The sequence below is a fragment of the Caretta caretta genome, chromosome 13 (genome assembly GCF_965140235.1).
Source record: "Caretta caretta isolate rCarCar2 chromosome 13, rCarCar1.hap1, whole genome shotgun sequence".
NCBI lineage: Eukaryota > Metazoa > Chordata > Testudines > Cheloniidae > Caretta > Caretta caretta.
Genome location: NC_134218.1, coordinates 19,449,020 through 19,473,793, shown reverse-complemented (window position 1 = coordinate 19,473,793; position 24,774 = coordinate 19,449,020). Strand labels below are relative to the sequence as shown.

The 24,774-nt window shown below is 43.8% G+C and overlaps 1 protein-coding gene across 1 annotated transcript; it reads right to left on the bottom strand.

Moving 5' to 3' along the window:
* Nucleotides 1–13,144: 13,144 nt before the first annotated feature.
* Nucleotides 13,145–24,430, bottom strand: OCSTAMP (osteoclast stimulatory transmembrane protein). Its single transcript, XM_048820572.2, is given in 4 exon segments — nt 13,145–13,183; nt 13,186–13,497; nt 17,747–18,797; nt 24,387–24,430. Coding segments are annotated over 4 exon segments (1,446 nt in total).
* Between the last annotated feature and the right edge of the window lie 344 nt (nt 24,431–24,774).

Below are 24,774 nucleotides of genomic sequence, written 5' to 3'. Positions count from 1 at the left end.
TTGCCACCCTTTAAGTCTTTCACTGAGTGGCCAGAGAGGTTGAAGTGTTCTCCAACCGGTTTTTGAATGTTATGATTCCTGATGTCAGATTTATGTCCATTTATTCTTTTGCATAGAGACTGTCCAGTCTGGCCAATGTACATGGCAGAGGGGCATTGCTGGCACATGATGGCATATATCACATTGGTAGATGTGCAGGTGAACAAGCCCCTGATGGCATGGCTAATGTGATTAGGTCCTATGATGGTGTCACTTGAATAAATACACATTGTAAGGAGAAAAGGAGTACTTGTGGCATCTTAGAGACTAACCAATTTATTTGAACATGAGCTTTCGTGAGCTACAGCTCACTTCATCGGATGCATACTGTGGAAACTGCAGAAGACAGTATATACACAGAGACCATGAAACAATACCTCCTCCCACCCCACTCTCCTGCTGGTAATAGCTTATCTAAAATGATCATCAAGTTGGGCCATTTCCAGCACAAATCCAGGTTTTCTCACCCTCCGCCCCCCCCCTCCCCCCACAAACTCACTCTCCTGCTGGTAATAGCCCATCCAAAGTGACCACTCTCTTTAAAATGTGTATGATAATCAAGGTGGGCCATTTCCAGCACAAATCCAGGTTTTCTTCTGCAGTTTCCACAGTATGCATCCGATGAAGTGAGCTGTAGCTCACGAAAGCTCATGTTCAAATAAATTGGTTAGTCTCTAAGGTGCCACAAGTACTCCTTTTCTTTTTGCGAATACAGACTAACACGGCTGTTACTCTGAAACCTTGAATAAATACGTGGACAGAGTTGGCAACGGGCTTTGTTGCAAGGATAGGTCCCTGGGTTAGTGTTTTTGTTGTGTGGTGTGTGGTTGCTGGAGAGTATTTGCTTCAGGTTGGGGGGCTGTCTGTAAGCGAGGACTGGTCTGTCTCCCAAGATCTGTGAGAATGAGGGATCATTTTTCAGGATAGGTTGTAAATCTTTGTTGATGCGCTGGAGAGGTTTTAGTTGGGGGCTGAAGGTGACAGCTAGTGGCGTTCTGTTATTTTCTTTGTTGGGCCTGTCCTGTAGTAGGTGACTTCTGGGTATTCTTCTGGCTTTGTCTATCTGTTTTTTCACTTCAGCAGGTGGGTATTGTAGTTTTAAGAATGCTTGATAGAGATCTTGTAGGTGTTTGTCTCTGTCTGAGGGATTGGAGCAAATGTGGGTTGTATCTTAGAGCTTGGCTGTAGACAGTGGATTGTGTGGTGTGTCCTGGATGGAAGCTGGAGGCATGTAGGTAAGTATAGTGGTCAGTAGGTTTCCGGTATAGGGTGGTGTTTATGTGACCATCGTTTATTAGCACAGTAGTATCCAGGAAATGGACCGCTTGCGTGGACTGTTCTAGACTGAGGTTGATGGTGGGATGGAAATTGTTGAAATCATGGTGGAATTCCTCAAGGGCTTCTTTTCCATGGGTCCAGATGATGAAGATGTCATCAATGTAGTGCAAGTAGAGTAGGGGCATTAGGGGACGAGAGCTAAGGAAGCGTTGTTCTAAGTCAGTCATAAAAATGTTGGCATATTGTGGGACCATTCGGGTACCCATAGCAGTGCTGCTGACTTGAAGGTATCTATTGTCCCCAAATGTGAAATAGTTATGGGTGAGGACAAAGTCACAAAGGTCAGCCACCACGTTTGCCGTGACATTATCGGGGATACTGTTCCTGACGGCTTGTAGTCCATCTTTGTGTGGAATGTTGGTGTAGAGGGCTTCTACATCCATAGGGGCCAGGATGGTGTTATCAGGAAGATCACCGATGTGCCTCACGCAAAGCCCATCTGGAGCTCTTCGGTCACCGTGATTGGAATGTGCTCCCCATGGACAAACAGCGCTCTCACTCCCTCCACATGGGGCTGTTGTTCACAGGTCTTCAGAAAGGAAAGGTTCAAAAACAGAAATCCCTGCCTCCTGCTTCTGCCCAAACTGATTCTTTGCATTTGGAGGCCTTTAAACTACCCACAAAAGAGCCAAAATGCTCCGGCAGTACTGAGTCACCTGACTGGTACAGACATTGCAAGAGAATAGACCATTTGCTTCTGATCTCAGAACTCGAGTGTGTGTTAGAGGGGGGAATAGGGGAGAATTGATTAACATATCACAGGATGCACTGGATCAGGCACTTTCAAGGCAGAGAGTGTTTTCAGGAATCCAACAAGGGGGGGACACACAAACTGCACTGACAGAGAAATAGCACCTCATGCACGTGTTGCTATTGTCTCCTGCGCTGGAATGAGCAGGGATACCACTCGTTTGTTAACGTTCTATTATAAAGGAAGACATCTGCTGCTGGTCAAATTCCCCCTCACTGTTCTCTTGAGGTGACACTATCTCCTGTGTGGAGACTACCACACAGAGCTTATACACCCTGTAAACCCGTGAGGGTAATTAAGAGGTGTAAGCCCTCAGAACGGGGGGGGTTTCACCTTCTCTGTGCAGCGATCGTGTGATCCTTGTGCTTTCAGTCTGTTCTAGGTCCAGCCCTGCAGTGTGACCTTGGCAAGCCACCTCACCCTTTTGTGTCTCCCTGTCTGTGAAATGGGAATTACACCTGCCAGGCTGTGTGTGTGTGTGTCACTGACTGTACAGTGCTTGAAAAGCACTATGGATGTGATAGTTTCAAGAAAGGGAGATCCTTTGCTGGTGTAAACTGGTGTGGCTCCATTGATTTCAGTGGAGCTTTGCCGAGTTACACCCGACAGAGTAGCTGCCCCAAAGTTAATAAATAAATAAATCCCAGTGATTGTCAGGGAGAAATCTCAGCTTTCAGGCCCCTTGTGGAATTCTTATTTCTTATCGGTAGGAAAGGGATCTTGTGTCAGCTGGCTCTGAGAGGAAACAACTGCCTGGCTACAAGAAGTTGTCCAGCTATTACTAGGTCTTTGCAGTCTATGTGTTCCACTGGCTTACTCAGGCCTTTTTCCCTTGACTCAGAACATCCTGATCATCCTGTGATAACTCTTATCCCACCCTGACTCTGAGTCACTGCCATTGTGGGAGTGTGGAAATATTGGCCAAACCTTAGGAGAATCTGCTTGTTAATCAAACGTCACATAAAATGTTGTGCAATTAAGCTGCACAAGATGGGTGGGGAGCGGATTGGTTAAACTCAACCACAGATTCTTCTCTTTGCTTCTCTGGAAGGAAATCAGGGCTTTGCATAGAGGGGAATTTTGTTTTTGATCTTCACTGAGCACCATCTTTCAGCTGTAAGGTTCAAGTCACTTTCCAAAAGCCATTTGCAACTGGTGTGTATCGCCACCGACCCTGACTGGTCAGTGAGGAATTTAGGTTGTAAGGATCAGACAGAAAGAGATGCATTTGATACTCCTGGATGGTTTCAAAAAACAGGAAAGAATCTCTCCCTTTTGCAAATGCCACTCAACTACAAGTAAAGAAGGTTACAGCTTGTGGCTGTGCTAGTTAAAGGCAATAATCATGTGACTGCTCTGCCGCTGGCTATTATCTGTAGTTGATCTCTTGCAAGATGGACTTTTCCTGTGATACAGAAACCTCTCATACGGGCTGGTTTCATGGGGTCCACGTTCGCTGCACTAGTCTGTGATCTGGGTGATCTGGGTTCAAGACCCTGATCTGCAGGGGACTTCTTGTGTATGTTGCGCAAGTCACTTATTCTCGCTGTGTCTCAGTTCCCCATCTATGAGCTGAGATAATGGCACTGCTCTAAAATGCAGGGGTGTTGTGAGGATAAATGTGTTGAAGACTGTGAGAGGTTCAGAAACTATGGTAATTGGGGTGCCTAAGATATGTTATATCCTTTTAGATAACAGTTAAAAGATTTGGTTAGCCAAATCAATCTTGATGCTCTGTTGAATTCCTATAGCGTTCTTAGGGTTAGTCCTTAGTGGAGAAAGGTTATTGTGAACCAAAAGAACCTTTAAAGATGTTAAGACATTCATTGCATTAGGGACGGTCGTGATGGACAGGTGTCATTGTTAGGTGTCAGAGGAAAGCCCTACTAACCTGATTGAATGAACAAGGTAATCGCTGAGTCTTCTCTCACAGGGCCTAGCGAATTACAGCCAAAGGAAGTGGGGATTTCCGTTAAAAAAATGAAGGAGACAGGATCTTATAGGACTTAGCAAACACCCAAGAAGTCCAGGCATTTCTGAATATTTCCGGTTGATGCACAGTGCAAGTTCAGTGAAATTGAGGCACATCAGTGAAAAATGAACAGGGCAGCTGTGTAATGATGGAGCAAAATGGATGCATTCAGCTAATGGCATTTCCCTGCAAGAATGTGAGCTGGATATTGCAGTCCTTACACAGCTAAAACTCTCACTGATTTCCTTGGTATGATTCTATGCCCAGATAGATTATAGAGTGTGTGCATGCATACTTATCTTCATCCATATAATTACTGGCATAGTTTTTGGCTCAAAGAGGTTATACTGGATTTTAGTCAAGACAAAAATGAAAATTAATGTTGCTGTTTGGTAGGTGTCATTTAACACAAAGGAAGATAAAAAAAATCCAAGGGGGGAAAATGAACCACATAGGTTTGAAACAAACAAAAACATTGTGGGTTGGGTTTGAGGTCTCTCCCATCCCTAATTTAGTGGCAGAAAAAAACAGAACTTGCTGCTTCAGCTGTCACTGATTGGCCGAGTGACAGTAGCCGTCTTTTACATAACAGGAAGGAAGGTCAGCTTTATGCAGATGTTGGGGGTGAGACTTTCTGCCAGTAGAAACTGGTGCAGCTTCCTTGAGGTCAGTGGAGCTGCTTTAGATTACAGCAGCAGGGCCTGAATCTTTCTTTAAAAGTCAGCCTGTTAAACATGCTGGCTGAAATTTTGCAAGACCTTTTAAAGATGTTATTTATTTTCTGATTTTGTTGCTTCCCAGCAACTCAATGTAACTTCAGCAAAGACAAATGAAGTTGATTCACACAAATATAAATGTATTTTATGCCTTTAGTTAGCTGAGCGCCCCATCCTTTGTAATGCACTGTGTTTCTGAACAGAAACTCCAACCCCTCAATACGAAAGGGAGATCTAATTCTTTATTTGCATTTTATGTTCTGTTATCGTCTGTTAAGATTCTTCGGCTACAATGTAGCACTTTAATATCTGCTCCCACTGTCCTCTGGAAGAGCTGCCTTGCCAACTGACTTCCTGACTCCCATGGGCCCTGTCCTCTCTCCGCACAGATAAGGCCAACTCAGAAACCCAGACCTAAACATCCCCCTGGCTTTGTGTCAGGTGTGTGTCAAAATCCACATCTGAATTTCAAGACTTGTGCCCATCTCTAAATGTAATAAATCCCCAACCCTGTGCTTCCACTTTCCCCTTGCTATTCACCCTCTGAACTGACCATTGCAGCCATCTTCATCTTCATCTTCCACTCCACTCCTTCTACAGAAATCTTCCCTGCAGGTCATATTGTAACCACTCCTCCTTGTGTTGGGGGATAGAGACAGGAACTGGAAGTTTGTTTCATATTAAGGATATGGTACAAAAAGAACTTGGATTGTGTGAAATGTACCATTGTGAGGCATTGACTAAAAAGAGTAGGGTCCATTCTGAAAAATTGAGCCATCTACTTCAGTGACTACAATGAAAAGTGCTTATCAGAACTCCGTATGCTAATGGGGATGGTTTCTAGTTTGAAAGAAATCTTCTCTTCTCTTCCCCACTGCTCCAGTCATTGGTTCCAGATAGGTTCAGCTACTCAAAGGGAGCGTGGAAGTCTCTTTGGTTCACAAATGCAGGAGAGTTTAAAGCATTTTCTAAAGAAACACCAGGCTCAAAGTCCTTGATTGTTCCAGCGGCAGAAAGGCATTTGTATTAAACAAGGTAACAATGTGGCGCCAGGAAATCCAGTGAGACAGTTACAGCCACTGTTTCCTTAGGTAGCTACTAAATAAAAAAAAAACCCACACTCTTTTGTTCCAAATACCTCAGAAGCTGAAAGAGTCTGATGCATCCGGCTCCAGCTGCCTCTTCACTTCTGAATTTAATCTCATAAGGTCCATTATGGCAAATAATTACAGTACCTTAATGAAGACTTGGATGGGAGAAGTGAGGGAAAGAGTCAAGACACACTGAAGAAAGGGAGGCTGCATAGTTTTGCCATTATAACTGAGCTCGGTAATTTAACTGATTCTCCCCCTGCTTCATCCTCTGGTGCAGTCTGCTCAGAATAAAGGGGGGGCTGATGTGCTGCCTCATAGATTCAGATTTAGCCGCAGTGATCTGTGCCTGTGGGACCACTGAGCTAGAGTATTGCAATTCTCTGAACTTAGGTTTGAAACTGTCAAGCTTGAAAAAGCAGCAATTGTTTCAGAGCACTTCGGTTCATCTGCTCAGCAACACAGGCCACTGAGACACTGTCACACCACTGCTCTGCTCGCTGCACCAGCTCCCATGTAGTGCTGAATTATATTCAAAAGCTTGGTCCTCATCTTCAAAAGCCCTTTAAGGATCTGATCTAAATGACCTAGGTGACCCCCTCTCCCTGAGTGATAATGACCTCCCATTGCAGCTGTGTTCCACAGGAAGCAGGGAACACCCACCTCAGCACAAGAACTTTTATTAGTGACTGGCTCATGAATCTGGAACTAAGTGCTGGGAGAAATCAAGTTGTTTGTGGGCCTCAGAACTTTGACAGCCAAATGCAAAACCCACTTTTAATAGCCTATCCCCAATTACACCCCCACAGAGAGAGAGGAAGCCTTCCTGAAAATTAAACAGTAAACCAACCCCCAAAAATCCAGCCACTTCTGACTGAGTGAGCTAGAGAGAGAGCAATGCATATATGTACGTACACTTTGTAATTTTGAGATGCACACAAATATAATGGCAATGGGTATCATATAAAAACCTAGATGGATATATTAGTGGTTTTCAAACAGGGGTATGAGCACCCTTAGGGATAAGCGAGCTCTCATTGGGTGTACATGAGAAAAAATCCTGTAATGGTGGACACTGCATTTTATTTAGCAAGACTTGGCAATCTAATCACAGGTTGTCAAGGTTCCTCCCCCACTCTGAACTCTAGGGTACAGATGTGGGGACCTGCATGAAAAACCTCCTAAGCTTATCTTTACCAGCTTAGGTCAAAACTTCCCCAAGGTACAAAATATTCCACCCTTTGTCCTTGGATTGGCCGCTACCACCACCAAACTAATACTGGTTACTGGGGAAGAGCTGTTTGGACGCGTCTTTCCCCCCAAAATACTTCCCAAAACCTTGCACCCCACTTCCTGGACAAGGTTTGGTAAAAAGCCTCACCAATTTGCCTAGGTGACTACAGACCCAGACCCTTGGATTTTAAGAACAATGAACAATCCTCCCAACACTTGCACCCCCCCTTTCCTGGGAAATGTTGGATAAAAAGCCTCACCAATTTGCATAGGTGACCACAGACCCAAACCCTTGGATCTGAGAACAATGAAAAAGCATTCAGTTTTCTTACAAGAAGACTTTTAATAAAAATAGAAGTAAATAGAAATAAAGAAATCCCCCCTGTAAAATCAGGATGGTAGATACCTTACAGGGTAATTAGATTCAAAACATAGAGAACCCCTCTAGGCAAAACCTTAAGTTACAAAAAAGATACACAGACAGAAATAGTTATTCTATTCAGCACAGTTCTTTTCTCAGCCATTTAAAGGGATCATAATCTAACACGTACCTAGCTAGATTACTTACTAAAAGTTCTAAGACTCCATTCCTGGTCTATCCCTGACAAAGACAGACTATAGACAGACACACAGACCCTTTGTTTCTCTCCCTCCTCCCAGCTTTTGAAAGTATCTTGTCTCCTCATTGGTCATTTTGGTCAGGTGCCAGCGAGGTTACCTTTAGCTTCTTAACCCTTTACAGGTGAGAGGAGCTTTCCCCTGGCCAGAAGGGATTTCAAAGGGGTTTACCCTTCCCTTTATATTTATGACACAGGTATATGATGACCCTGTCTCAGATGAGGGTACATGGTAGACTCCATTATTTGGAAAGGGGTATGCAGCCTAAAAAGTCTGAAAAACACTGGATTTGGCAACACAAGTAGAAGTGACTAGCATACTCTAAAACCAGAGCACTAATGGTTGCCATATTATTCCAGTTTCAAGAGTCGGTGGTGTTTCAGAGTGGGAAACATTATAATAAGAATTGATCACTCTCCCAAATCACCTGCTAGCCTGAAATCTCTTCTTAATTACAAACCACACTAATGGGACTCATACAGGAGCCCAGTAGGAAATAAAATGAACTATCTGAGCCAAATTTTGAAAAACAGCCAGTAAAATGGCACCTAAATTTTGCATCTGAAATTTTTCGTCTGGCATGCCATTAATTTTTGTATAGGTAATCAAGGATTAGTGCACGGAATCACCATTTGTGCATATAATCCTACCCAATTTGCATGTGCCAATCCATCTTTCCACCTTCACAAAAACTAATGGTGAAAACAAGATACCCACTTAACTTGTGGCCACCGAATTGTGGGCTCAGTTTTAGATGCCAAAACTACTTGTCATGCTTGAAAATTTGTTTTTCTTTTTCACACCCTGCTTCATCTCTCTAGCAGCCCCAGCTGTGCTACTGACTCTGTTGTGGGGCATAAGTACCCTGTGGGGATTATAGATGAGATTTGCAAAGGCACAAATGAGTTAGGTGCCTAATCTCCATTGAAAGCCATTGGGCATTAACCACCTAACTGATATCTGTGCCTTGGAAATGTCCTCTGTTGTGTCTTTTGCTCTTTACACAAGAAATATAATAGGAAAACATCACATCAGCACAGTGGGGTCCAAATAACCATATTTACTAAATACACACAAAAATGTCACACCGAGGTCTGTACTGCTCTGGCTGGTTTCTAGCAGCTTCTAAAACATAGAACACAGTGAGCACTACTAGGAGGGATCACAGACTACTTAAAGAGACTACCCCATTCCTCTACACAACACACACCCCAGGAGTGTCTGTCTGTATATAATATTACCCATGGGAGGGTAAAACCATGTACATGTTTCAGATTGCTAGTGATACCTTGATCATCTTGCTGACAGGATCGGCTTTGAAGCGCCCTCTCTCCACAATGGTTCAGTGGGAGATAGGTATTTTTAAAACCTCTCCTTGAAATGTCACGCGTTGGTACATTTTCCCAACTGACACTCGCAGCTCCTGCTCACAGGCATTTTCTGATGCTCTACAAACCTGCCCCATGGAAACAACAGAATCTGCCCACCTGGCATCATTCAGCCCTGACACTTAATTGCTCCTCATTGTCATCTGCCTCTCATATTGGCCTCCCACTCTGCATTTTCAATCCCTCACACTGAATCTTCTCACCTCCCCAGCAGCACGATGAAAAGAGTCAGCGAAATCTTAGTCTGAACTGAAACAGAAGATTAGAGGCCCTTAGGTCCTTTAAAAATATATATACATAACAAACCGTCAAGTGCCCTCTTCCCAGATAGTGCTAAATCCCTTTTTATTTTGCAATGTTGGATTGCTCTTCTGCTCCGTGTTTTCTTTTTTTCCAAGTCTCTCATTAGGGGATGAGTGGAAGAGACTTATCCAGCTATGTGAGAAGGGGCTAAGATAATTTTCCAGAGTAAGATGGTGTACTCAGCTGTCATCACTGAGAAAAGATTTAAAATCTAGTTATAACATAATTACTACGATTGTCAAAATAGACACAACCTAATAGATAGCCTAGCCCTTTTAGGAGTGAGATGTAGTCCAGTGCTGATGTATCCTCGCAGGGGCAATAGTGTAAGAAATTAACTGTATATTATGGCTTTGGAAATTTTTGGAGGGAGAGATCTCACTCAGTCACATTTTTAGGATATTTTTATGGTGCAGGGGGCAGAAAGCCAGGATTTTTATATGGACTAAATGTATGTCTTCAGCAAAGCAATAACTCATTCCATTTATCACACAATATTCCCATGACAACATTTTCCAGCTGATAGTTGCTGAATGTGTAGCCATGGGCTAGCAATGTCTGAGGATGCCTAATGCTCACACTATATGGATACAATTCTACACATTAGAGAAATACTGAACTTGCTAGCAAAAAATTCCGTCAGGCTAATTCATTCCCGGCAAAATACTCAGGCAAGAACTGCAAGAGGGTTAGATTAATTTCTAGCTGTGCACACTGCTAGATAACTTATAGTACGTGCACCAGAGGTTCCCAAATGGGTAGCCAGGGGAATGGGAGTTTTGAATAGCCACCAATGTGTGGTATCTTCCTCCACTCCCACTCTTTCCCTTACTTTCTTAATGACAGAGAATGCAAAGCTCAGAAGGAGAAGGGCACAGGTGTCAGACTTAATCATTCAGCTCAGGGAAGATGTCATGGTCTGACTGACCCATTCTGTGCTCCTCTCTTTCCCCTATCACAGTGCATATATGGGGGCCACTCAGTTATGGATTTCACTTCTGCTGGTGATGATATTGTTAAAATCCTTCTGGTGCTCTTCCAGTGAGAGATCTGGTGTGAACAGCAAGAGTTGCCACCTCACATGGAAAATGTTCAGGGATTCTCACACCTCTGCCATGACACTTAACCTTGGGTAGCTCATTTATTAGCTATTTTGAATCTACTTCCCATTCTTTTGGTTTTATCTCCTAAATTCAGTAGACCCAACCTGATTTTAGAAGTTCATATTACACTATAGACCAAAGCCCTGAAATAGCAGCCAGCCTCCTTTTGTAGCTGCAGGCCATATTAGAGCTTGTCTACATGGGGAGTTATTCTAGTTGACCTATTTCTGATTATCTCCCTGTGTGGATGCTCTTATTCCAGATTAAGAGTGCCTTATTCCAAATTATTTTAAACCACTTTTACCAGGAATTTAATTTAATTTAATCCAAATTAACTCTAGTGTAGACAAGCCCTTGGAGTACTCTATGTCTACACAGCATTTTGGCGTGAGCCTCTGTGACGACATGCCAGGGTACAATCCAGACTAATGAGTAGATGTGTCACCCCTGTCCTGCATCTATGGGTGCCTTACAATGCCTTGCTGACATAGTTCCCACCTGGGCCACTCACAAACAGCCTTCCAGCATGCAAGCTACACCCTGAGTGTCTGTGTGTAGCTGCAGCCTGCCCGCCACACTTGGGTTACACTCTGGCTCTCACCAGCCTGAGTTATACTGCAGGGTGACCCCAACTCACTTCCAGCCCCAGATCTCCCCCCCATAAATGTATGTCTTGTACTGCTCAGCTCTCTCCTGGACAGTACAAAATATTTAAAGGGAATAATATGCCATTTTATTATCGCAACTAGTTATTCAGACACTCCAATTTAAACATACTGCATTAGATAAAACAGTAAAACAAGGTTATTTTTCTTGTACCCGTTTTGACTTTTATGCCTCAGTACTTGTAGTCACTTAAAATCTCTCTCTTTGTAGTTAATAAAGATTGAATGTTTGCTAACACCTAACTTGACAAACTATATCAGATTCAAGCAAAGTTTCGCACCACAGGCTTTCATCAGTCTTACTGATCAATCTCTGTAGGCCTGGACCCTCCCCCAGAGTCCAGGGAATGCTTCCTTTGTTGCTTCAGGTGCAGTGAAAGGGATGGATGGAGAGAGGGGGTACCTGGGAGAGTTTGTCCTTCCTTTTTACAGTTTCAGTCCCCCTCTTGAAAAAAACATTTCCGGCTCGGCACTAGGAAATAAAGAGTCTATGAGGGAGGAGGTTCCTTGCCAGCTTTTTCTCACCTGTTTGAGCTTTGTTTGTTTCCCTTCTTGCTTGACGACACTGTTTACTGCTTAAATGCAAATTAAGCAGAGCACATATTCCTCTGCCTAAGACAGACCTGTTTGTCAACCTCTGTCTGTGCAGGGCTGTAGGGTTTGAAACATGTGCGAATAACTTTATACAGGGAGATCTTGCAACTTTGTCACACATACTTTATTAGGCCAATACCGACCAGTAAATTGAGTTTGCCAACGACATCCTTGCGAGGCATACTTTGTACAAAAATTATTACGGTAGTGTGGAGGCGTGAATACCCGGGGGTAGTCAACAGACTCAGGCTAGAGGAGCTTACACTAGTGCTCTAAACATAGCAATGTAGACAAAGCTGGGAAGCTGCGACTCAGGCAGGAGTTCAGGCTCTGAAGCCGGGGGCGTGGGCTTCACAGCCTGAGCCCCGCTACCCGGAGTCTGTCAACCTGCACTGGGAGGCTCGCTCCAAAATGCAGCATAGACATACCCTATAGTGCTTGATAACGGCAGGTCAGTTGTTGAAACCCCATTTTCATTTAGTGTCAGTGTTATGACATCTCTCTGGGTGTGTCTGCATCTGGGATCTCTGGATCTAAAAGCGTAAGCTCCTTTTGCCTGAGCGAAATGTGTTAACTGAGGCTGCAACAGGCTCGTCAACTTCTGTATGTGGCCCAGTCACCACTAGGAGGAGACGCTGAGTGGCTGTGGGTTACATCACCCCTAGTGAAGAATAGACAATAACCAGGACATTCCATGCCAATGCCAGTCATTGGACAGGAAGTTACATATTTCTCTCCATAGATCAATAAAGTTTTAAGCAATTTCTCTCTCAAAATGTATAAATATTTAACATAGCACAAGTGAAACAGACTATCACTTTACACAAATACATTCTGGTTAGGGCTGGGCAAAAACAGCAAGATCTTTTCGCAAAATTTAATTCCAGGACATTTTATTAGAGTCAAATTGTGCTTTTCTTGACATTTTTGTGACTTTATGGTTTTTGCATAAAAATATGCAAAATTGTTTTCATTTTTGCATGTTTTGAGGCCAAATTTGCTCTGCATCAGACTAAAATTTGAAATCTTGAACATGTTGGGGTTTTTTGCTTATAATAGAACCAATTTTGTTGTAAAATGGTCCTGGAGCTGAGCAAAAAAAAAAAAGTAACCATAAAACTTGGCCATTTTTGCAACACTAAAGCAAAATACAAAACCCTCAGATTTTGGGATGTTTGTAGTTTTGTGCCCATATTCCATATATTCCCTACCCCTGACTTTGAAGACAAAACCCAGGCTGAACTATCCAAAAAAAGATTGTCATGGCATAGCGCCTAAAGCGTCCTTGTCATCTCCTGTCATAGCATCCCAGGAATGCTAGCATGCCAGAGATTTACAAATCCCCTGCTTCAGTTGCTGCTCCTTCTTCTTGTGTTTCCTTAATAGCTCTCTGTAAAGGTGCTGGACTCTCTGCTCTTCTTGTCTTTCAAAGAAGGAGGCAGAGATTTTTCGGCACAAACGTTGTGCGTACGTTTCCAGAAAGATCATGGCATAGATGATGCAATAGAGCATTCCGACAGCAAGGGCCACAAAGTTGTTGGGGGGGCTTGGCCGTTTTATTGTGCAATCGGCAGAGATGAAGGTCAGATTCTGCTGGTAAGTTCTTTCGAAGTTCACAATGGATTGTTCTCCAGAAGTGACTCCATTGAAAATTTTCCAGATAAAGGGCAGAATGTTTATTTTAGCCTGAAACAAACAAAATAATAGATTCAACGGGAAGATGGAAAAAACCCAACCACACTCTGGCAAGTACAAAAATAGCAACTCGGCAATGTAAGAATCACAATTAAATTTTGTACACGTTTGGTAAGATTGGGAGCTAAAAATGCAAGTAGGTTTCAGGCTGTGACTAGATAATATGCTTACATGGGCGTACGCTGTTTAGCACAATGCAGTAGGATCCTGCCTGAGGTCTTAGCTGCTGCCACAATAATTATAATAGCAGTAAACTGTTTGAGGTGATAAGAGTCATAAAAACATTAAACTCTTATAGCAAAGAATGGCATGTGCAGTTACACCCTCTAGCATGAAGGTTAACTAGTTTCTCAGTCCACAGGTTTCTGGCTATAAATTGCTTGCCAGTGGTGGCTAGGGAAGAAATGTAGACTTGCCCAGTTAAGTGTGTGATGGGAGGATTACACCGGCGACTGGAGCATCCCAAAAAAGGAAAGGGGGGGGGGGAATAATTAAAACAGGAAAGCTAAAAAACAAGAAAAAATGAAAATAGGTAGAGGAATAAAAAATATATTGAAACTGGAGAGGGCCCAAAAGGGTTTGTTTGCCTGTGTCCTGACTGACCATTAAAAAGCAACTGGGCATGAATTTAAACACAGAACAGGAAAGGGTTAATAAAGAAAAAGGAAAAATACATTTTAAAACTGAAAACAGAACTGATTAAAACCAAATCTGGTTTTGCATCCCATCCCCCGACCCTCCTCCTTGATTTTCTGGTGTCTCTGTACATTGAGGGCTGTTCTGTCTATCCCAGTTTGTGAATCCCTTACTCAGAGTGGGGAGCAGTTCCAGTGAGACTGCTGCTGAGAGCTAGGGGTCATGCTCTTGGCCTGTGTGATTGTAAAAGTGTCTAACAAACTCTGGGCATTGTATAAATAATAAATCACAATTCCTATGAATCCAATGCTAGCCAGTCTCTGAGACAGAGCACTGGACTACATGAACCATTGATCTGCTCTGCTTTGGTGACTCCCATATTCCTAAGTGGTAGATCCCCATAATTATTATCATGTAAATGTCTCCTGGTAAAACTTTCCCCGCTGTCATACGAGTGGGTCTCTGGAGCTATGATTCAGTCAGTGCAATCACAACTCAGGGAAGAGGTGGGAAGGGCCCCATTCCTCTTTCTAATAAACTGTTCTTTCTTCCCGTCACCGAGAGCCCACTTGTCCCAGACTAGAGGCAGGATGTAGAGGACACAGGGTGGCATTCCAGCACCTCATTTCACTGCAGAGTATCCATGATGCTTTCTAAGGGCTAGATTGTATCTTACAGTCGGAATCACAGTTTGCTCCCTGGTCCCCTCCTTGCTACTGTTCTATACACACTGGCCCCCAGAGCATTTGGTGGGACAGGGACCAAAGGTGTGCCCATTCCATGCCTCCCACTCACCCATTCCTTGCCCATCTGCACAGGAGTGGGGTTACTGACCCCACAGAGACTGCTTTCCCTCCTTCCCTGCTCTATGACTCACAATACAGGTAGCCTTGCACATAGGGGGACCGGACGTCCCGATATTATCAGGCTCTGTCTTGCTATTTGGTCATCCTACTTGCACAGAGGAGAGTAAAGAGGTGCAAAGTGTTTGCCTGACTCTCCTGTACTGGCATGAGGGCAAGAGATGCTCCTGCCCTGAATGACTGACACCGCATGACTGATTCTCTTGGATTTTGCTTCACCCCTCCCCCTGTACTACCCCAGAATCCCCGAAAAGACCCTTAAGGGCAATCCCTACAAGAACATATGCTTTCAAAGTGAAAGTTTTCATCTCCACATCAGCTGCTTGATCAGTGACTTCCTCACTTGTCCTATGGGGTTAAACACAAACGCTGGGCTAGTTTTGTCCTTTATTTGTTAATGCACCACATGTGATTCAGCAGTGATCTCTACAGCGGGAGTGGTTGTACTAGAAACCCTGCTCTTTCAGGTTGTTGGCTGTCTTCAGCTGCCACTGATACTAGTGGGAGTTGAGGGCACAGGAGAGATCACAATCACGGCCAACCTTAGGCTTTGTGGGACCCTACACAGTATTATTAAACTGGTGCCCCTACGGCCAGCCGACAGCAGCCCAGGCTCACAGCCCAGGGGAGAGGGGGGAGGCAGCAAAGGATACCGAGATGCCCGGCCCATCTCATGGCAGCAGAGATTCACAGTTCCCCGCAGAAACCCCCATACCCTCTCCCTCATGCAGAATGCACGGCGCTGGTGCATTCGGCTCTGTGAATACGGCCCCTGCCTAAGGACACTGCAGTGCTCACTGGGTGTGCGGGAACCGACCCGCTCTTACCTGCTGTCATGGGCAATGGGTGAAGCTACCACTTGGGGAGGCTAGCTCCCCAGCCCACCTCTTCTGCCTGTGGCCCCGCCCATACTCCACCCCTGCTCTGCTCCACGTCCCGCCCCCACTCTGCCCAGGCCCCGCCCTCTCCCTCCTCTCTCCCTCCTCTCTTCCCTCCCCCTCCCTGATCACCCCCTACCAGCCAAATCCCTGAACTCAAACAAAGCAAATGACATTTGAAAAAAACACTCTTCTGCAATTTCTTTCTAAAGAAAATGGAGCATGTTTTCCACTGCATGCCAGAAGGTGAAGACTGGACATGCAGAAGGTACCTAATTAAAAGCACTAAGCTTGGGAATAAAAAATGTCAGGCATGGGTTTTTTGATATGCCCTGAAGTTTGTCAGAGATTTATTTGCAAAAACTTTGTAGTAAGGGCAAGTCAGCTGCCCTGCTGACTACAACATTAAATGTTATGGAATACATGATGCAGCTCTTCTCTGTTTTACATTTTTTTAATCAGAATTCCTGAGCTGATTTTATATTTTAAATGTACTCTTAAGCCTTCATAAAGTAATCATTCCAGATTACTACATATTTAACTCACTGAAACAAAGACATTATTTTAAATTAATCAGTCACAGCGATTTAGTGTGTTCATAACAATGTTCGCCGCTTTTAGAAACAGGGAACACTAAGATTACTTTGTGTGATCTCCATAACAATAGACATGTTCATGAAACTTCACCAACTTCAAAAAATATGTTTCCAAAGATTTTAGGCATAACAAAGGATGTTATATCTTACTAAGGTACTGATTTTGCTATAGGGTTCTCTTAAAACTCGTTCATCAAATAGTCAGAAGTAAAGAAAGGGAAACTCGTTTGTCCAGCTATCTGGCAGGAAAGGATGTTGTCTCTTTAAGGGCTCTCTTCAACAGGGGTGCGAAGGGAGAAAGGGATGGACAGAAAGGACAGGAAGATTTTGGAAGCAAGTTTTTTGTACTACAGTTATTAAAATTAAAATGTGTATTTTAGATAAGGGTGGTCCTTTGAATGATTTATTTAAAAAACTATATGTCTGAAGATCCAAGCATTTAAGGCTAAAGATCAATACTCAAGACTGTGCATCTAAAAATCTATGCAAGGATTTTTTAGAGATGTGATTTTATCACCTTCAGCAACACACTAGTGAAATATATTTAAAGCAAATTTTCAATTAAGGTCCTGTAGACTAACATGTTCTGAGTAAATATGACAGTAATGCACAACTGTTTTTGTCAGTAAATTCAGAAACTGACAGTATATACCTGGGGGTTGGCAAATGCCTGTTAAATGGCTTCATTACCACTTGAATGGCTCTTTAACAGTTTCAGTGTAGTGCTAATAGGTCTGGCAGGCTGGAAGGCTTTTCCACTTTTAAGTTACTAGATCCCCTCCAGAGTAAGAGTCACCAGGCTGCAGCAGCCAGCTGTGGGAGCCTGCAGGAAGGGTCAGAACAGGGATAGGAAGAGGTGGAAGGGTGGACACTAAGACCCAGGGGTGCCCCAAATTTTCGGGTGCCCTTCGCAGCCGCTATGCTGCCTATGCCTAAGGACGGCCCTGATCATAATGTTGCCTTATATAACTATATATGGTGACCAGATGTCCCATTTTTAAAGGGACAGTCCCATTTTGGGGGACTTTTTCTTATATAGGTGCCTATTACCCCCCACCCCCTGTCCCGTTTTTTCACAGTTGCTGTCTCCTCACCCTATAACTATATGTGCTGGAGGCAGGCTGTGAGAGTACATATGTCCCTGTCCTGCATCCATTCTATCTGTGCAGCTGGCAATAGAACAGCTCAGACAAATGTAGCTTTGGCTGGTGAGAAAAGCTGGGCATTCCTTTATTTAAAGGGCCAGGCTAGGGACTCTGCTACTTACATCATATTTAATGTTGAGCGTTATGGGCACCCTGGGAAACTGAGCCACCTCATTCATTGCTGTATCTGCCAAGTGGAAGGCGATGTAGTCCGTTGCTATGATCACCGCTGTCAGCATCAGGACCAAAGTGAGGAGCATCATGCGCACCAGGCACACCATCTTTTCCTCCCGGGACAGCTTCAAGCCTGTGGATCTGATCAGTTTTTTGGGTGAGCATGTCAGCAGATGGGCTGCTTTCTTGTCCACAGCCAAGTCCTCCAGCTTTTTGGTGATGTAAATATTGTCAAATTGGAGGTTGGTGAGATAGCTTTTCAAATACCAAGCGGACTCAAAAAGGAGATAGAACAGGAAGAAGCCAGCAGCCACCCTGTTGGCTACCAGCAATGCCTGTTTGACCAGCAATTCGACAGCAGAGAAATCATCCTTGATCTTCTGACTAGCAATTAGCACTTGGTCCCTCACCAAGGAACTACTGTGATTCACAGCATACTGAAAATGTCCATTCCTGGGCTTCAGAGAGTTATCTGCCATTTTGTCAGTGACTTCTTTGATCTGGTGACCAAACTGCATGGAAGCTTTTCCCAGCAGGGTTGTTGAGTTCAAAAGGCTGTCTGAGGAATCCTTGCAAATGCATTTAATAACCTGCAGTATGGTTTTAATGTTGTCCATGATGTTTGGTAAGATATTAACTGCCACGATCATGAAGCAGGTGGACAAGAGCAGCCTCCGGCCTTGTTTAGTGCCCAACGTAGGTATGATTATGGTGAACATGCAGCGGATAGGATGCACCAAGAAGAGGATCAGTAGAAGTAGCAGACTGAAGGAAACTGCAGTTGCAAAGGAGAGGTGAAATGGATACTCTAGTGAGGAGAACATCCAGTTGTAGAGGAGGCCACCTGTCAGCAAGGCAATGCAGCAGCACTGAAGAAACAAAGTCAGGAGCTCACTGCAGCTTGAAGGCACCGGCTTCGAGTAGGCAGACCATGCATCTAACACGACTTCTTGTATCTTTGGAAACAGATTTTCCTGGCAATAGATCTGGACTCTTAACCTATACCAAGAAAAAGCAATGCTGTGTTGAGCAGAGTCAATATAGAAATGAATTGATATGAGCCAAAAGTTTATGCCAAAACAGTGACTGTCAGATGAAGCAGAGTGACCTCCACCGAGCTGTGAAAGCTGCTTCTAATATACCATAAAGTTACTAATAGAAATGGGACATGAAGAAAGGACTGTCCGACTAGTGTAATGTCTTTTCGTTATTTTTCATGGGCATTATAATATATAAGGATGATCTCTGTTGGGGTGGCTACTAGCAGGTGGCTTCTTTCAGGGGTGATGCACTAACAGGTCTTTTTTATGTGCTTCCTTTCCTGAACACATCTTGTCTCTCACTTCTGTTCCTCTGTACTGGCTTTGCTGAACTACATATGTGGGACTGGGTAGAATTTCCTTCAAATAATGAAGAACAGGCAATTTCTAGGTATTTCTTGAAAGTTCTAAATTAATAATTGAAGGTCAGTTGCTCATCCTCAAATGTAATGTTGAATAACATTCAGCTCTTGTGGCATGGATAATCTTTTTGTTCTGAAAAAAGAAAAGGAGTACTTGTGGCACCTTAGAGACTAACCAATTTATTTGAGCATAAGCTTTCGTGAGTTACAGCTCACTTCATCGGATGCATACTGTGGAAAATACAGAAGATGTTCTTATACATACAAACCATGAAAAAATGGGTGTTTACCACTACAAAAGATTTTCTCTCCCTCCACCCCACTCTCCTGCTGGTAATAGCTTATCTAAAGCGATCACTCTCCTTACAATGTGTATGATAATCAAGTTGGGCCATTTCCAGCACAAATCCAGGGTTTAACAAGAACGTCTGAGGAACGGGGGGGGCGGGGGCGGCAGGTAGGAGGGGGTAGGAAAAAACAAGGAGAAATAGGTTACTTGGCATAATGACTTAGCCACTCCCAGTCTCTATTCAAGCCTAAGTTAATTGTATCCAATTTGCAAATGAATTCCAATTCAACAGTCTCTTGCTGGAGTCTGGTTTTGAAGTTTTTCTGTTGTAATATCGCAACTTTCATGTCTGTAATCGCGTGACCAGAGAGATTGAAGTGTTCTCCGACTGGTTTATGAATGTTATAATTCTTGACATCTGATTTGTGTCCATTTATTCTTTTACGTAGAGACTGTTCAGTTTGACCAATGTACATGGCAGAGGGGCATTGCTGGCACATGATGGCATATATCATATTGGTAGATGTGCAGGTGAACGAGCCTCTGATAGTGTGGCTGATGTTATTCAGCCCTGTGATGGTGTCCCCTGAATAGATATGTGGGCACAGTTGGCAACGGGCTTTGTTGCAAGGATAGGTTCCTGGGTTAGTGGTTCTGTTGTGTGGTATGTGGTTGCTGGTGAGTATTCGCTTCAGGTTGGGGGGCTGTCTGTAGGCAAGGACTGGCCTGTTTCCCAAGATTTGTGAGAGTGTTGGGTCATCCTTCAGGATAGGTTGTAGATCCTTAATAATGCATTGGAGGGGTTTTAGTTGGGGGCTGAAGGTGACGGCTAGTGGCGTTTGGTCACCACGAACATGATACAGTTCTGTGGTGACCTAGAATCTTATTTTCGACGTCTCCGACTCAAGGAATATTTCCAACGCACCTCTGAACAACATACTAATCCACAGAGACCTCCCTACCAACACTACAAAAAGAAGGACTCTAGGTGGACTCCTCCTGAAGGTCGAGACAGCAGACTGGACTTCTACATAGAGTGCTTCCACCGACGTGCACGGGCTGAAATTGTGGAAAAGCAGCATCATTTGCCCCACAACCTCAGCCGTGAAGAACACAATGCCATCCACTGCCTCAGAAACAACTCTGATATCATAATCAAAAAGGCTGACAAAGGAGGTGCTGTTGTCATCATGAATAGGTCGGAATATGAACAAGAGGCTGCTCGGCAGCTCTCCAACACCACTTTCTAGAAGCCATTACCCACTGATCCCACTGAGAGTTACCAAAAGAAACTCCAGCATTTGCTCAAGAAACTCCCTGAAAGAGCACAAGATCAAATCCGCACAGACACACCCCTGGAACCCCGACCTGGAATATTCTATCTACTACCCAAGATCCATAAACCTGGAAATCCTGGGCGCCCCATCATCTCAGGCATTGGCACCCTGACAGCAGGATTGTCTGGCTATGTAGACTCCCTCCTCAGGCCCTACGCTACCAGCACTCCCAGCTACCTTCAAAACACCACGGACTTCCTGAGGAAACTACAATCCATCGGTGATCTTCCTGATAACACCGTCCTGGCCACTATGGATGTAGAAGCCCTCTACACCAACATTCCACACAAAGATGGACTACAAGCCATCAAGAACACTATCCCCGATAATGTCACGGCTAACCTGGTGGCTGAACTTTGTGACTTTGTCCTTACCCATAACTATTTTACATTTGGGGACAATGTATACCTTCAAATCAGCGGCACTGCTATGGGTACCCGCATGGCCCCACAGTATGCCAACATTTTTATGGCTGACTTAGAACAACGCTTCCTCAGCTCTCGTCCCCTAACGCCCCTACTCTACTTGCACTATATTGATGACATCTTCATCATCTGGACACATGGAAAAGAAGCCCTTGAGGAATTCCATCATGATTTCAACAATTTCCATCCCACCATCAACCTCAGCCTGGTCCATTCCACACAAGAGATCCACTTTCTGGACACTACAGTGCTAATAAACGATGGTCACATAAACACCACCCTATACCGGAAACCTACTGACCACTATTCCTACCTACATGCCTCCAGCTTTCACCCTGACCACACCACACGATCCATTGTCTACAGCCAAGCTCTGCGATACAACCGCATTTGCTCCAACCCCTCAAACAGAGACAAACACCTACAAGATCTCTATCAAGCATTCTTACAACTACAGTACCCACCTGCAGAAGTGAAGAAACAGATTGATAGAGCCAGGAAGAGTTCCCAGAAGTCACCTACTACAGGACAGGCCTAACAAAGAAAATAACAGAACGCCACTAGCCATCACCTTCAGCCCCCAACTAAAACCCCTCCTACGCATTATTAAGGATCTACAACCTATCCTGAAGCGTTATACCAATACATTAAAAACCAGCAGGATCTTATTAAAGGGAAAAAGGCAAAATACCACATTTATTGTGAATACAGAAAGAATCATAGTAAGCAGTTAGTTACAGCTATAACATTCCATTCAATCTCATATATATTCACACATTCATTCATACAAACACACACACAGGTTCTGCAAGGTTGTTATCATAGTTACCAGCCTTAGAGTTGCTCATGCCAAGCCACTGGCCAGGTGGCCTGGACATGAGGAGGGAGCAGGGCCTTGTCAGATGCTCATCTGATGCTCCTGGAAGTTGATTTGCAGAATCAGACCCCAAAGTTTTCACTTTTTAAAGTCTATTTTTATAGGAATTTCTTCCTATGCCAGTCTATGGGAATTGCTTCATCATGCTGTTGCTGAATCAATCAGCAAATAGCACCTTCCTGACAGCTCCGTGCTGCTAGATGTTATCTTGTTCTTCGGTTCTCCCATTCTTGAGGCTGTTGGGTGGATTCCAGTCTGCCCTCCGGGGGTCCTCTGGTTATTTCCACTTGACGCCTTCTTCATCCGATGGACACTGGATTCTTAGGCTGGCACCTCCCTGATCATTCAGTTATTATCCACACCAAGCATCCATCCGCATACATCCTCTATCTCTATTTTAATCACAATTGTTAATACAACAAAAGGGCGGGTAGTCTCTGGGTGCTGTTTCCGTTGTTAGAGTATTGCTTTGAGTCTCTCTGTCTGTGAATTGCTTTGAGAACAGACTCTGTCTTAGAATGTACTAAGACAATTAGCAGCGTGAAAGTTTCACACATAGAGGGAGAGAAACAGTACCAAAAACCAAGAGACCAACTGTGCCCACATATCTATTCAGGGGACACCATCACAGGGCCAAATAACATCAGCCACACTATCAGAGGCTCGTTCACCTGCACATCTACCAATATGATATATGCCATCATGTGCCAGCAATGCCCCTCTGCCATGTACATTGGTCAAACTGGACAGTCTCTACATAAAAGAATAAATGGACACAAATCGGATGTCAAGAATTATAACATTCATAAACCAGTCGGAGAACACTTCAATCTCTCTGGTCACGCGATTACAGACATGAAAGTTGCGATATTACAACAGAAAAACTTCAAAACCTGACTCCAGCAAGAGACTGTTGAATTGGAATTCATTTGCAAATTGGATACAATTAACTTAGGCTTGAACAGAGACTGGGAGTGGCTAAGTCATTATGCAAGGTAACCTATTTCCCCTTGATTTTTCCTATCCCCCCTCCATTCCTCAGACGTTCTTGTTAAACCCTGGATTTGTGCTGGAAATGGCCCACCTTGATTATCATACACATTGTAAGGAGAGTGATCACTTTAGATAAGCTATTACCAACAGGAGAGTGGGTTTGTGGGGGGGTGGGGGAGGAGAAAACCTGGATTTGTGCTGGAAATGGCCCACCTTGATTATCATACACATTGTAAGGAGAGTGATCACTTTAGATAAGCTATTACCAGCAGGAGAGTGGGGTGGTGGGAGAGAAAACCTTTTGTAGTGGTAAACACCCATTTTTTCATGGTTTGTATGTATAAGAACATCTTCTGTATTTTCCACAGTATGCATCCGATGAAGTGAGCTTTAGCTCATCAAAGCTTATGCTCAAATAAATTGGTTAGTCTCTAAGGTACCACAAGTACTCCTTTTCTTTTTGCGAATACAGACTAACACGGCTGTTACTCTGAAACCTGTCTTTTTGTTCTGAATATGTGCAGTACCTTGCACTGTGGGACCTAGGCAATACGATAATACAAATAATAATAGCTATAATAATATCAACTCTACAGTTATTATGATTAATATAAATAGATTAATCTCCACCAGTAGTAGATATTTGACCATGGTATAGAGAAGGCGGACTGGGAGCTTCTGTTCTCTCTGTCTCATAATACAAGAACAAGGGGACATTCAATGAAATTAAAAGGGGGGAAATTGCAAACTGATAAAAGGAAATACTGTTTCACACAACATGAACTCCTTGCCACAGGAAGCTATTAAGACTAAGAATTTTAAAAGATTCCTAAAAAGAATGATTGGACATTTCTATGCATACTACGACTATTTTGAGTTATAATAGTTAATGATGATAAACATTTGAGAAGGGATATTAAACCTTCATGCTTGAGGTTTTAAGTCAATCGCTAACCATTAGAAATCAGGATGAGACCTAGTGTCCCATTGTGGGATTCTTACACCTTCCCCTGAAGCATCTGGTGCTGACCACGACTGGAAACAGACATTGCCAGACTGGCTCAGACCCAAGGTCAACCTAGCCCAGTATCCTGTCTTCCCATGACTCAAACCAAACCAGAGCACCCACCATTATTCTTTGGGGAGACGATTGAAAAAAGCAATTCTGGAACAATTGTTCCTTGGATTTTCCACAGATAAAACGTCAATATCATAGGCACAAAGGCGGGGAGAGTGAGATGCAGAGGAAAGTGAATTCTACATACCCAGCTCTGCGAAGAGGCCTTGTGCTCTCTGGTAAATGCTCCATGCTTCAGGAAAGTTTCTTGCCACTTATTCCACTCAGAAAGAAACCTCAAGTATAGCTCCCAAAAGGCACAGACAGATGAACTAGGAGAAGTGACCAGCTGGGACCAGAGGGGTAGATTTCAATGAATGGACATTAAAATGGTTCAGACTAGTGAAGGCTGGTGATGCCAAATGTGGCAAGCCTGGCCCCAAAAAGGTGAGCTCCGTGTTACTAAGAGCCCCAGATAGCGATCACACTATCAGATGCAGAACAAGTTTAGTGCCTCTTTCTTGAGGAACCTCTGCTGGATTCTAGATTGCTTGTCTAAAAGGCACACAGGGGGTTGCACAATTTTGCCCACAGAA